This window comes from Hippopotamus amphibius, chromosome 12 (genome assembly GCF_030028045.1).
Source record: "Hippopotamus amphibius kiboko isolate mHipAmp2 chromosome 12, mHipAmp2.hap2, whole genome shotgun sequence".
In the NCBI taxonomy this organism is placed as follows: Eukaryota; Metazoa; Chordata; class Mammalia; order Artiodactyla; family Hippopotamidae; genus Hippopotamus; species Hippopotamus amphibius.
Genome location: NC_080197.1, coordinates 70,156,265 through 70,169,304, shown reverse-complemented (window position 1 = coordinate 70,169,304; position 13,040 = coordinate 70,156,265). Strand labels below are relative to the sequence as shown.

General features: G+C 41.9%; 1 protein-coding gene across 6 annotated transcripts in view; it reads left to right on the top strand.

Moving 5' to 3' along the window:
- APOLD1 (apolipoprotein L domain containing 1) overlaps positions 1–9,353 on the top strand; it is a 47,420-nt gene extending 38,067 nt beyond the window's left edge. The window contains exons 1-3 of one of the 6 annotated variants that reach the window (XM_057704238.1): positions 3,912–3,923; positions 4,543–4,670; positions 5,177–9,353. In XM_057704238.1, the coding sequence (XP_057560221.1) occupies positions 5,180–5,920 (741 nt within the window). In that variant the 5' untranslated portion in view covers positions 3,912–3,923; positions 4,543–4,670; positions 5,177–5,179 and the 3' untranslated portion in view covers positions 5,921–9,353. Of the gene's footprint in view, positions 1–2,670; positions 2,725–3,910; positions 3,924–4,078; positions 4,171–4,542; positions 4,671–5,176 lie in introns of those variants that run through there. The other 5 variants (XM_057704239.1, XM_057704240.1, XR_009048577.1 and 2 more) reach the window with 5 other exon arrangements.
- Positions 9,354–13,040: the final 3,687 nt, after the last annotated feature.

Below are 13,040 nucleotides of genomic sequence, written 5' to 3'. Positions count from 1 at the left end.
AACAATGGGATTATAACATAGCTATTAAAAATGACAGAGGTGAGGACTATGTCAACATGGAGAAGTGTGTATCTGCAGGAACGTTAAGTGGAAAAGAGAACACAGATCAGTGTTTAAACACTAGTGGTTAAGGATGTGTGTGTACATTAACGAAGATCAGAGGCCAATTTGGAGAAGTTCAGTATTCACTGGGTCTTTTCTTTCCTGTGCAGTTTCATGAGTTTATGACAATAAGAGTTGGGATCTCATGCAACATAGATATCTTGAAAGTCCTTGCAGAATAAGGGCTCTAAATTTCCTACTGGGTTGTAACAATGCTAATAATTTAATGCTAAATTTTCATCAAATTATTATGACAATGATGACATTCCTTCAAGAGAACAAAATACTTTAGTTTAATTCAACAAGAAAATTTGAGTTTATGTGGTAGAGCACTTACATGCTTATGAAATTTACAAAAAACATGGGCAAAGATCCTCAGGTGGATGTGTGTTATTATTGTAACTCACTTTTGTTTATTTGACCACTGTACGTATTAGGACCTAGTACAAATGAAAGTCTGAAAGACCTTTAGCCTCACATTCACAAGTTGTCTCAATTTTATACTTTTGATATTGTCTCCAAAAAGGATTCTGTGTATGGTCAATGAGACATACTGAGAAAGGTTAAAAGGAAAAAATCATCATCACATCACTTTAAACTTGTGTTACATTGCCAATGTAGTGCCCTATTCTATAAATCAGTGATTATCTTGTGAATAGCAAAATATTGACATTGTAAGATATATTGCATTGCAATTAAATGAAATAAACCAATGAATAACGTCTTGTTTTAACATTGTTTCTTATTTTATTTTTTATTGAAGTATAGTTGATTTACAATTTTGTATTAATTTCTGCTGTAGCAACATGGATGGACCTAGAGATGGTCATACTGAATGAAGTAAGTCAGACAGAGAAAGACAGATATCATATGATATCACTTATATGTGAAATCTAAAAAAATGTACAAATGAACTTATTTACAAAACAGAAAGAGAGTCGTAGATGTAGAAAACAAACTATGGTTACCAAGGGCGAAAGGGGAGGAGGGATAAATTGGAAGATAGGGATTGACATATACACACTACTATATATAAAATAGATAACCAAAATGGACCTATTGTATAGCACAGGGAACTGTACTCAATATTCTGTAATAATCTATAAGAGAAAAGAATCTAAAAAAGAGTGGATATATGTATATGTATAACTGATTCACTTTACTGTACAGCAGAAACTAACACAATAGTGTAAATCAGCTATACTCCAATAAAAATTAATTTTAAAAAATTTCTGCTGTACAGAAAAGTGATTCAGATATATATATATATTCTTTTCCATTATGGTTTATCATAGGATACTGAATGAAGTAAGAATACTGTGCTCTACAGTAGGACCTTATTATTTATAAAATTTCTTCTTTTTTTAAAACAAATTTACTGAGAACCTTAAAAAATGGAGGTGGCCCAGGCCTCTCTAGATGTCTGGGAGGCCCAAAACATAATTATCACTTCATCTTTAAAATGTGATAATTTTAACTAGGGGCTGCAAACTAATGGATTGTTAATAACTGTATAAACACCTAACTTACAAAGTGCTATCTACTAGCTGTACCATTTCTGCTGCTATGTAACCAGTGGTCAGAAAATTCACAGCTTCAGCAACAGTCGTTCACAGTGCTGGTTGAGGTCAGAATCACCTATGTTTTTCCAGATCCCACTCCAGGCCTCCTGACCTAGGCTCTCCAGGGCTGAAGTCTGGAGATTCTTATGCTTAAAAAGCTTTCTTCCTCTCCTCTTTCCTGCACTGTATTTCCTTACGATTTCAGGACTCAGAATTCAAACCGATACTGTTAATGTTATGGTTTTGCTGCATCATGGATTTAACAGACCTAAAGGCTAGTCTGAGGGTTAATCACCATTTTCAGTGTAGTTTCTCTGGGGTGATATGTTACAAGTGCCCACAAAACAATTCAGAAAAGAAGTTCGCGGGTGCAGTCACAATTCTGGGGGGGACTGCCTAAGTAACATTTTTGATCGAAATCCTTTCAAGTATTCCTCAGATTTCTTAATGTGCTTAAATATATGAAAGTAAATAAATAGTGAGTCAAAGTGTTACGTTCAAGTGTCCATTCTCAGAAATGATGGGAAGTACCAGGGTTTTATAGGCAGTAAAACTGCAACAAGCCCAAACTGTCAAATGACTGAATTCTTCCGTAAACACCCAAACCTGAAGAAAATGGGTTTAAAACACAGAGGACAAACAAATTCCAGGATGTGGGCTGAGGTCAGTACACACGCTGTCCATTCTCCTGTACCTTCTCTTCGTCCGAGTTCTGTACTATGATTCCTGATGCTCTGGAGATGATGACCCTCTCTGTGTCCCAGCAACATTCACCATCCACGAAATAAAGATTTATTTTGTGCTCATCTAAACCCAAAGCACACAAGAAAATGTCCAGGGCAGTTGGAAGAGCGTCTGGATACTGAAGAATCAGGGTTACAGTGTTCACTCCCTGCCTACCCCTCCCCTCCCACCCACCCCAATCCACCCATACCTTACATCCCATCTGGAGTGATTATGTCTATGGGGTCAGAGGAAGACATTTTCCTTCTTCTCACCTCAAAAGCACAGGCAGACACCGAAGGCATCTGACTCAGGGCTATGTTTCTCCTTTGAGGAGCTGTTATCAAAATATTTGGATGGATCAAATTCAGAAAAATCAAGTGCAAAAGGACCATGATTGTGAGTAGCAGCAAATGGCATTGTATTGATCAATATACAATGTCTAGTTATAAAGCTGGTGGATTTAGTGTTTCAGAAAGATATGGCTGTGAAGGCTTTCAAGATGAACCAGAGAGTTGAGGTAATAATTATTTAAGTGAAAAATCCACTTTGGCTTTCCTTATTTGAAGGTAAGAGTGTTAGAAGAAGGATGATGTATCTGGGACCCTGTGGTAGGAAGCTTCCAGGCTGAATTGCCACCACCTATGTGAATGCCCCAGAAAGCGTCCATAGATGCTACACTCGTTTTTAACTCCTGAATGATCCAGAGAATTGCCCTTCAGACCGTGCTTCACTATAGAATTCATTCATATAACTATTGCATGGGCCACAATTGCTGCTTCAGATGAAAACCCAGGATGCCGAATCCCTGCTGCCGTTGAAAGTGTATAATTAGCTCCTTGTGCAGCCTGACCCCACTGATTTTTCTGACGCATTTGGCTCGAGGTGTGCCTTTTCTGAGACCTCCAATATCTTCACAGCTGGAGATGCCCCAAAATGCACGCAGCACTTCCTGTGGGCGTTGCTTCGCATTCTGAAGGCTGCGGCAGCGAGTGAATCACGTGTTTCAAGCACTCAGAGATTCACGGTGCTTTTTAAAATACAGGAGTGGGCTGTGAGTAGCTGTATCAGACATAAGAGAGTCCCCTCCTTCCTTTCTGTTTTTAAAAAATGATTTTGTAATGGTGGCCTCTTAAGAAACACTATAATTGGTCAGCCTGGGGTGCGTTTGATGTCCTCCCAGATAACGTCATTAGCTATTCTCAGGAGAGGAAAGGCAGGGTATGCCCCCTGGGACAATGACAACACTTGTTTCAAGTTGGGGAAGAGCCTGTGGCTCTTTTCCTGCGTTTGGGGGAAAGCGAACACACAATGTCCATTTCCGAAATACGGGATGTGCTGTGAGGCTGGCGGGTCATTTTCCACCATGTCACATCCTTCTGGATGAAGGCAGCAGGGGCCAGGACAGGAAATGGCAAATCCTCAGAATGAGACAGAGCTTTCCCAGGGCAGTCATTGGCTCTCTGGATCTATAAAGCATGATCATCCAGAAACAGCCTCAGATTTTTCTTTCCTGGAGATAGCCAGAAGTGAGTGGTAAGTGGGGAGGCCAGAGGGATGCTCTCTGAAAAATAGCCATTGGACTTGTAATACTGGGGTTATATCCTTGGTCTATTACATATTTTGAGTAACTTTGTCTCATTGTGCGTAGAGGTGTCTTTATCTGGAAATTTGTCACTGGTGGGTGGAATCATGGAGGCATGCAAATAAAGTTAAGACCTAGGAGTCAGAAGACCAAGATTCTAGACTGGGCTCTGTGAAGAATCAGCTGCATCTAGAATGTGTATGTGTTTCAGTTTCCTCATCTTCCAGATGAGAATAGTGATTCCTGCCCGGATATCTCACAGTAGTGAAGTGTTCCATTTCTGTGGCTTCTGCGCCACTTTCAAGAAGTTCCTGATAATGAGGAGTGCCCTGGATAGGAAGGGAGAGATTTTTGGCAGCTAGGAAGGTTGTACTTTTACCCAGGATGTACAGTTCTCTCTGTCAGTCATCTTCAGTCGGCTTCATTTCAATTTGGTACAGGTAAGCCCTCAGTCGTTAAACAAAAATTCTGGCCACTTTTAAAATTTTATTCAATCGTTACTTTTAAAGGAAGCTTTCATAATAAAGGGACATAGTGGTGTTAATTTAATGTAATTTATTTTTAATTAAGCACACATCAAAGAATGAGATTTCTGAAGACCTGATGAGCTCCCATTAGAAGAAATAGCACAAACCACATCTTAGGCTTGATTCTAAGATAAGAGGCGGGAAAAATAACAAGCAGAAGAGTTGCTTCAGGTGAGCATCTAACTTAGAAAGATTAGCTTCTTACATCTGATAGTATGATTTTCAAGTTTTTGGTGGCTTGTCTTTTTCACTCATCAGAGAGGGGAAAAGCAAAACAAAACAAAACCTTTTGCAATAAGAGTATTGCAAAACTCTTAGGATCCCAGTCTTCATGTAAGGAAAGGGCTTTGTAAAGGGGTACAACCTACTGCTTGCAAAGTGTCACCTTTCAGAGAAGAGGCCTCAGTATTGCAGTAGACTTCTGATACCACCACTCCCTTACTTAACAGATAAGAAAGTCCATCCCTGGCGTACCCTGGGAAAAAAGCGGACAAGAGCATTATTCCTATGGGCTTACTCGGATCTAAAGTCCTGAGAACTGGAGGACTTGTTCCAGATTACAGAACGGGTCTTTGGGAACTTGACACATGACTCACTGGAAAATGACCCGTTTTCCCTTGGGTGGAAGTAGCTGTTGTGCTTGACTCCGGGCTTAATCGCGTGTTGTGTCCCCGCAGGGCATGGAGGGGCCGGCGGCCCGGGAGTTGCAGGGCGCAGATGCGCTGCGCCGCTTCCAGGGGCTATTGCTGGACCGCCGCGGTCGGCTGCACGGGCAGCTGCTGCGCCTGCGCGAGGTGGCCCGGCGCCTCGAGCGCCTCCGCCGGCGCTCCCTGGCGGCCAACGTGGCCGGCAGCTCGCTGAGCGCGGCGGGCGCGGTCGCTGCCATCGTGGGCCTCTCGCTCAGCCCCGTCACCCTGGGGGCCTCTCTGCTGGCGTCGGCCGTGGGGCTGGGGGTGGCCACTGCTGGAGGGGCCGTCACCATCACGTCCGACCTCTCCCTGATCTTCTGCAACTCCCGGGAGCTGCGGCGGGTGCAGGAGATCGCAGCCACCTGCCAGGACCAGATGCGCGAGATCCTGAGCTGCCTCGACTTCTTCCTTCGCGGGCAGGGCCGCGGGGACCGCCAGCTGCTGCAGTGCGGAAGGAACGCCTCCATCGCGCTGTACAACTCGGTCTACTTCATCGTCTTCTTCGGCTCCCGGGGCTTCCTCATCCCCAGGCGGGCCGAGGGGGCCACCAGGGTTAGCCAGGCCGTGCTGAAGGCCAAGATCCAGAAACTGACCGAGAGCCTGGAGTCCTGCACAGGGGCTCTGGACGAGCTCAGCGAGCAGCTGGAGTCCAAAGTCCAGCTCTACACGAAGAGCAGCCGTGGCCACGACCTCAGGATCTTTGCTGACCAGCCCACGGGGCTGTTTTTCTGAGAACATCTTTTTCCCGTGATGACTGAGGCCAGAAACCATCCCCGTGGGATGCTCCAGATTTGTAGCTCCCTCAGGAAAACACCAAGTTGGGTTAGGAGCTGCATGCAAAGGATGAGAAAAACTGTTCTTCAAGTGGGGGATGGGGGTGGGGATGTGTCCTCCCAACCGTTCTTTTCCCATCACTGTGACATCCCACCTGGGGCTGAGTGCTAGGGACTTTCTACCTGCCTGATCCTCATGGGATATGTGACCTGAAAACTATTTTCCCTTACCATAACCGTTCAGTCTTCACACTGCTGGGCACTCCTGATCTAAAGTTGTCGCAGCCGTCCCAGCTCCAACCCCGGTGGGTGGTTTGAGTGGAGGTTGGGGAGGGTTGCAGACGTCACCACCCTCTGGGTCTTCTCCAAGCCCCACTAGGCTTTGAGGCCCTCAAAATACCTGTGAGAGGAGACACTAGCTTTAAAACCTCTGCCGAAGTTTCGGAGTACAAAGAACTCCAGAATCCAGAGCAAATCAGACCCTCTCTGAACTGTGCAGGAGGGTTCAGGACCCAAGAGAGGCACCTCCCGCTGACATGCGTCCCCTCCCTCTCTCAGCGTGACCACGCGCAGATCCAGCCTAGGGAGGGAGTAGACCTTTCTGGGCGGCTTTACATCCAGACCTCCAGGTACTCTGAGAGGGGAAACCAACTAAGCGCTCACCTAAGTCCCACCGCCGTGCGGAAGAAGCTGATGCTGAGGAAGAGGAATTGACTAACGGCTTCATTTACTGACATCATAGTGTAGAGAAGGGTGCAATGGCTTTTGAGTTAGTCCTGGGTCTATTGTCTGAGACTTGGCTTCCTGGTCTGTAAAATGGATGCTAAAACCTCACCCTGTTGGGAGGTCTTCAGTGAGATCAAGTGCCAAGCACAGTGTCTGGGTTGCAAAGTGTGGCCCCTGGGCTGGCAGCATCACATGGGAATTTGTTAGGAAGGCAAATTCTTGGACTCAACTCTAGACTTAAGGAGTCAGAAACTCTGGAGATGGGGCCCAGCATCCCGTGTTTAAACAAGCCCTTGGGGTGATTGGATGCCTGCTAAGGTTTGAAAACCACCGCAACAGAGGTTAGTTTCCAATCCCCTGATGAGCTTTCGCGACGTCTGTAGCCTCTGTGGGTTCCATGGTCTTCAGAGTCATTTACAGAAAGTCAAGGACAGACCACGTCCCAGAAGTAAAAGAAAGAAGGTGCGTGGTGGCGGCTGCGTCAATGCTTCCTAGGGCAATTTCCCACCAGGTGAACTGAGGGATGTAACAGAATCAGCCCCTTAGAGGGCAGTGTTGCCCACTCCTTGTAGAAACTGGTACAGAAAGGAATGTGAATTTCATTTAAATTGACCTTTATCACCTTCTCTAAAAACCTCCAGACCGTGTTTTTAAAAATTATTTATTTTAAGTTTGTTATTTAATTACTGTTTATTATTAGCATTTAATTTTATTTAACCACAATATCACAAAATAATAGGAATAGCAAGTTTCTGAATGGGAGACTACTGAGGTTCTTTTCAGGAGATGAAGTTGAGTTTGCCTTTCTAAGGTGGGCCATGAGCTGAAAATAGCATTGCTTTCCTTAAATAAGTGTGTTTCCTTCAGAGGGGAATTTTCCCCCCAGTGTTTTAAATGATCCTTTTAGGTAAACATGGGAAGTTCTGAGTAGAGGGACCAGGAGCTGAATTTTAATGGAGGCTTGACTTGTCAATATAGAGATGATGCAAGCATATCTGTCCTGAAGGTACAATATTTTGTCAGCAGATAACACTTGACCTGAAAAGCCTTCCCGATTTAGTTCGGGGGGAAAAACATTAGAGGCGTATGAAGGAAGCACTTGGAAGCCTGATGTCCAGTGAAATTGGGTTTTATGGACAATAGACGAACTAGCTTGTGTTATGGTCATGTGTTATATTTTCACTTTGGGAGCTGTAAGAAATCTGTAAGCTGTCTCTTAGAAAATACTTCCAATTTCTTCAATTTCCATTCCTACAAATGTATTGTTGAAAAGTCTTTGGGACCACACACACACACACACACACACACAAACTTGGCTGTATTATTTAATTATCTAATATGCTTTAAAGTTACCCAATTGACCCCCCACCCATGCTTCCCAATGATGGCAGTGTGTCTGAGGAAGTGTAATTTCAGTGCTGGGGAGAGGGGTTGGTGTTTTTATATTTTTATTTTCCTATAAATGGCAATTGATCTGTATCCTGGTTTATGGTGAAGTTGGTACCAGTTGGGTTTTTTTTGTTTTGGTTTTTTCTGTTTTTTTTTTTTTTTTTTTTTAAACTGGTGTCATTTCCTAGATTACCTTGCACAGATGCTAGCATTTTAGATTACCAGAATGTACTTCACATGGTTATGTTATGTTATAAAGGTACAATCACTGCCTAACCTCATCTCTTATTAATGCTTAAATTTGAATTATATTCTTCCAATGCCTGAGCTGTTCCCTAGAAATAAACTGGGCAGCTTTGGAAGCAGCAGCAGCAACCATTTCACATCATTAGGGTATTTCGAGTGTATCAAAGTCTTAAACTCTTGATGTTATAATAGCAGTGACCCATTGTACATCTAAGGCAGGGTGTCTACTTTGGAACAATACTTTGCACATTATAGGAGCTCAGTAAATGCATTTGAATAATTTAATGAACTGCTTAACTATATTAATAGGAATTTGTTGATAATGAAAGATCATCCATCCTCTTATGTGTCTGTTATAAAGAAGGAAGCTCTACCAGGATTTAAGTCAAGTTTAGTTAAATGGATATTAGAGACAAATATTTTCTTTCTTTCTTTTGTGGGAATGTGAATAGGCTTTTCCCTAAGGCCTTTCTATAAACAAACGAATTGAAATAGTATGTTGTAAAGGGAAGAAGAGAAAGGGGTATTTAGATTGCAAGTGTACTTCAGTAAAATATCGAAGTTTGAAAAATAAATATGTTCATACTGAAGGTTTAAGTGCTTTTGTTGGTCTCTGGGGTTTACAATCATTTGAATTGTTTTCTTTTACAATAAAGGAGATTCATTTGGTTCTGCATTTCAAGGATTCAACTAAAACTGCTCGTACATTCTACTCTATTAAAAAGATAATCCTTAGCAGACATTTCTGATCCTAATCACTTTGATGCATTTGTCCTCAGGCACCTGTCGTTTCCAATCTGGTAAATGTCAAAGTCAAAAGTATTTACTGGGAGAAAAAAGAGAGAGGAGTGGTGTAGAAGCCACTCTAGATCAGATATGTCAAACAATTTGTCAACTTGATATATTTCTCACTCAAAGCCCTGGTGTGAAAAGGAAGTAGAGGGAATGGAGACATTGAAAGACACTGTGCAGGGATAAATGGGGATACCATTAAATGCAGCAATTTTTGAATTCCATATTTCTTCCCACTGTAGGAAAATCAGTCCGTTCACTTAAATTGCCCATTCCTCAAACTTCTTTTTCTTTTTTTTTTTCTGGCTGCTGGTCTGGCTTGTGAAATCTTACTTCCCTGACCAGGGATCAAACCCGGCCAGACAGTGAAAGTGCCGAGTCCTAACCCCTGGCCTGCCAGGGAATTCTCAACTTCTTCTTCTTCTTCTTTTTTTTTTTTTTTTTTTAATATTTTCTGATTCTTTAAATATTAAAAAAAATTGTGTTAAAGTATAGTTGACAAACTTCTTGATCTTCCTGTAATTAATTACCTAACCTCATGTTTGCCTGTGTATACATTAGTAACTTTGAAAAAGGGCAGAGGTTTAATTATTTTTACTTAGAATATTCAGCATCAAACTGTATAAATCAATTTTTAAAGAGTAATCAACTCATGTATAGGAATTCTCTTATTATCTCGGAATCAGACTTCCAGCAGTTTCCAACCTTTGAACATAATTACAACTTGAGGAGTAATTGAAAAGAATTCTAGAACCAACCAAATGAAGCTTCACAAAACCCAAACACTAGAGAAAGGCAGAGAGGGAGGGCAAGGGGCAGCATCTGTATTAGGAAGGCAAAACCTTCCCAGAAGTCTCCGGGGGCTTCACCTGGCACGTCACTGATCTTAACCGTGCAAAGCAGGCTGGGAAATGCAGTACATTTAGCTATGAACCAGCTGTTCCCAAAATACATAGGATTCTATTTTTAAGGACAAAAAGGAGGATGGACATTGGGCCGAGGGGCCAGCAATCCAAAGAGCCTACAGTGGTTGCTGCAGTCAGCTGAGCACTACTGCTGGAGGTAATCGGGAGGTTATCTCCCTATCTGAGTGCCAGCCTGAGTCCCCATCTTGGAAACATCCCTGGGTCCGGATGTTGCACTGTTAATGACCATGCAACAAAAAGAAAAAATAAATAAATAAAATGCTGTGTTGGCAGGATCCTGGCTGTTTGCAAAGGCCAGCCACAAGCCGGGAACCTATCTTTGCTAAAGCATATGGTATTCCTGTCATAACAAGTATCCTTTTAGTTAATTGCGATAAATCTCTCCTTGTTGAGTTGACAGGAGGTTGGGATGTTGTTACTTTTTGCTCCTGGCAAACTCATAAGAGGGAAAGTAAACCCTGCTGTGGTCCTGACTTGGACAAAGAGTGAGCCCTAGGATCTGGAAATAATCCCTTAGCAACCAGAGAGTTGTTAGATGAGGGGAAGTCGTGCTGATGAAGCGAGACCCCTAAGGGGCAGGAATGAACATTACGGACCCTCAGCATCCCCTGATTCTAACTGGCATTAGCACTGGGTTGTGGAGAGCAGGCCCTGCAGTGTGGTCCTACACAGGTAAAGCTTGTCCATATGAAGCTGTATCTGCAGAGAATGATGTTTAATCCCATTTTATATTTCCAGTGTAACCCCAGGGGTGGCAGTGCAGGCAGGTCGGCAACCCGATGTGCCCCAGAACTTTAGCAATGAGTCACGGCCAAGGTCTCTGCTTCCCAAGCTCACAGGGCAACCGTAGCAGGACTTGTTCCAGCATTTGTGCGGATCTGGTTGCTAAATTAACCAAAACAGTTTTACTTGGAAGAAGCTTTTTGTGTAAGTGGAGTTGGGAGGGGCAGTGATATCTAAAATATTTCTTTCAGGCCCCAAATTTATTGTTCTAGTTTCCCTGGTTTACATGGGGACATTTATTAAAACTGATCTTGTTATTAAAACTGCATTGAACTTATTTACAAAGCAGAAACAGACTTACAGATATCAAAAACAAACTTATGGTTACCAAAGAGGAGGGATAAATCAGGAGCTTGGCATGAACATACACACACTACTGTTGATATATTGAAGACAGATAACCAACAAGGACCTACTGTATAGCACTGTACAGGGAACTCTAGTCAATATTCTGGGATAACCTATATGAGAAAAGAATCTAAAAAAGATGAATATATGTACATGTATAACTGAATCACTTTACTGTATACCTGAAACTAACACAAGATTACAAATCAACTATACTCCAATAAAATTAAAAAAAAACCTGCATTGTCAAAATTTCATTAAAGAACAATACTTTTCTAAATGCTTAAATGAAATGACATTTAGATAATAAAGTTAGAAAATAAATGTGGATATTTAAAGATTATAATGATGGTTAACAGTTTTGGAAAACTTACCAGGTACTGTTCTAAGTACAACTTGACATGTTTTTATTTCATTTACAAAAATCTTATGAGGTAGACTATAATTACCCCATATTATTAGATAAAGAAAGTAACGAACTGAAAGTTTGTGCAGCTAGCAAGAGCTGTCCCAGGATTTGAATCCTGGTGTCCTGACTCCAGAGTTATGCTCTTAGTTCTTCTGAGAGTTAAGTATATTCCTACTATAAAATAATAGCTCACAAGAGTGACAACATTAATAATAAGGCTGACAGATTCATTCATCCAGAAAACATTTATTGAGTAGTCACCTTGTATCACCTACTGTCATTTGTGGGCAATACAGACAGGGTTCTAGATCTTATGGCCCCAACAATCTAGTAATTCAGGTAGGGTTTACTCTGAGGCCAGTAGCTTAATCAATAAGAAATTAGAATGTAGTTTTGCAAATGGCTAGTATTTGCAGAAAGCAATACGGGCGCAATTTGAAAATGATGAAGCTTCAGCTTGGATTGTAAAAACGTGTGCGTAGGTATTTTGTAATGCTGCCCCAAATGTCCCAAATGTGGTGAGAGTCTTGAACAAAACACCTGAAATGAAAGAATGTGATTAATAAGGGAGTTTTGCTAACTGCTGATGTGTTGGGACGAAGGTATTGACAGAGACCACACAGACATGAATAAAGGAATTACTGGTTCAACAGGACTTTCCAGATCTTGCATAAAAACCTCTGAAAATGAAACTTCTTGGGGTCGGTCCATCGAAACTACCACTGAAAGTGCTTGTCAGTTTTCTTCCTGTTAGGGGTGTGTACTCAGTATGGTAGCTGTGAAATAAATCTGCTGACACTTGTGGGTAAGTAGACAAGTGCGAGTAGGAATAAGACTAATACTCATAAAATTATTCAAAATAATAATGCTTTGTCTATGGGTGATTTGTTTTTAACATTGTTCCCTGAGCTTTTGCATGGTTAATTGTTGAACTTTCATTTTTTTTTAAACCATCAACAATTTATTATTCATTTTCAAGACCTCAAGGAAGACATTTCTGTTGATTTCTCTGTTACTCAAAGGACCTTTCTTTGATGTTTGAGCACTTCTGGCAATTCACACTCTACCACCATCTAATTGTCACTGGAGGGAACTCCCTGGTGGTCAAGTGGTTAGGACTCTGCACTTCCACTGCGGCGGGGAGGGGGGTTGGGGGTGGGATGGGCTGGGCTGGGTTCCATCCCTGGTCTGGGAACTAAGATCCTGCAAGCTGCGTGGCATGGCCAGGAAAAAAAAAATCACTGGAGGAGGATTGGGCATGAAGTCTTGGAAAATCTGAAGCAGATATGTTAAGACTCATGTGGCCATATGAAAAAAAAATTACTAACCTTTTAAACTGCAATTTAATTTATGTTTAAGACATTCTTCCCTGAAGCAGAATTTTAGAGTATATTGAATATTTTAGGTGACATTGTAAAAAGGTGAAATAGTATAAAAAAGTGATTTTATCTTTCATTTGC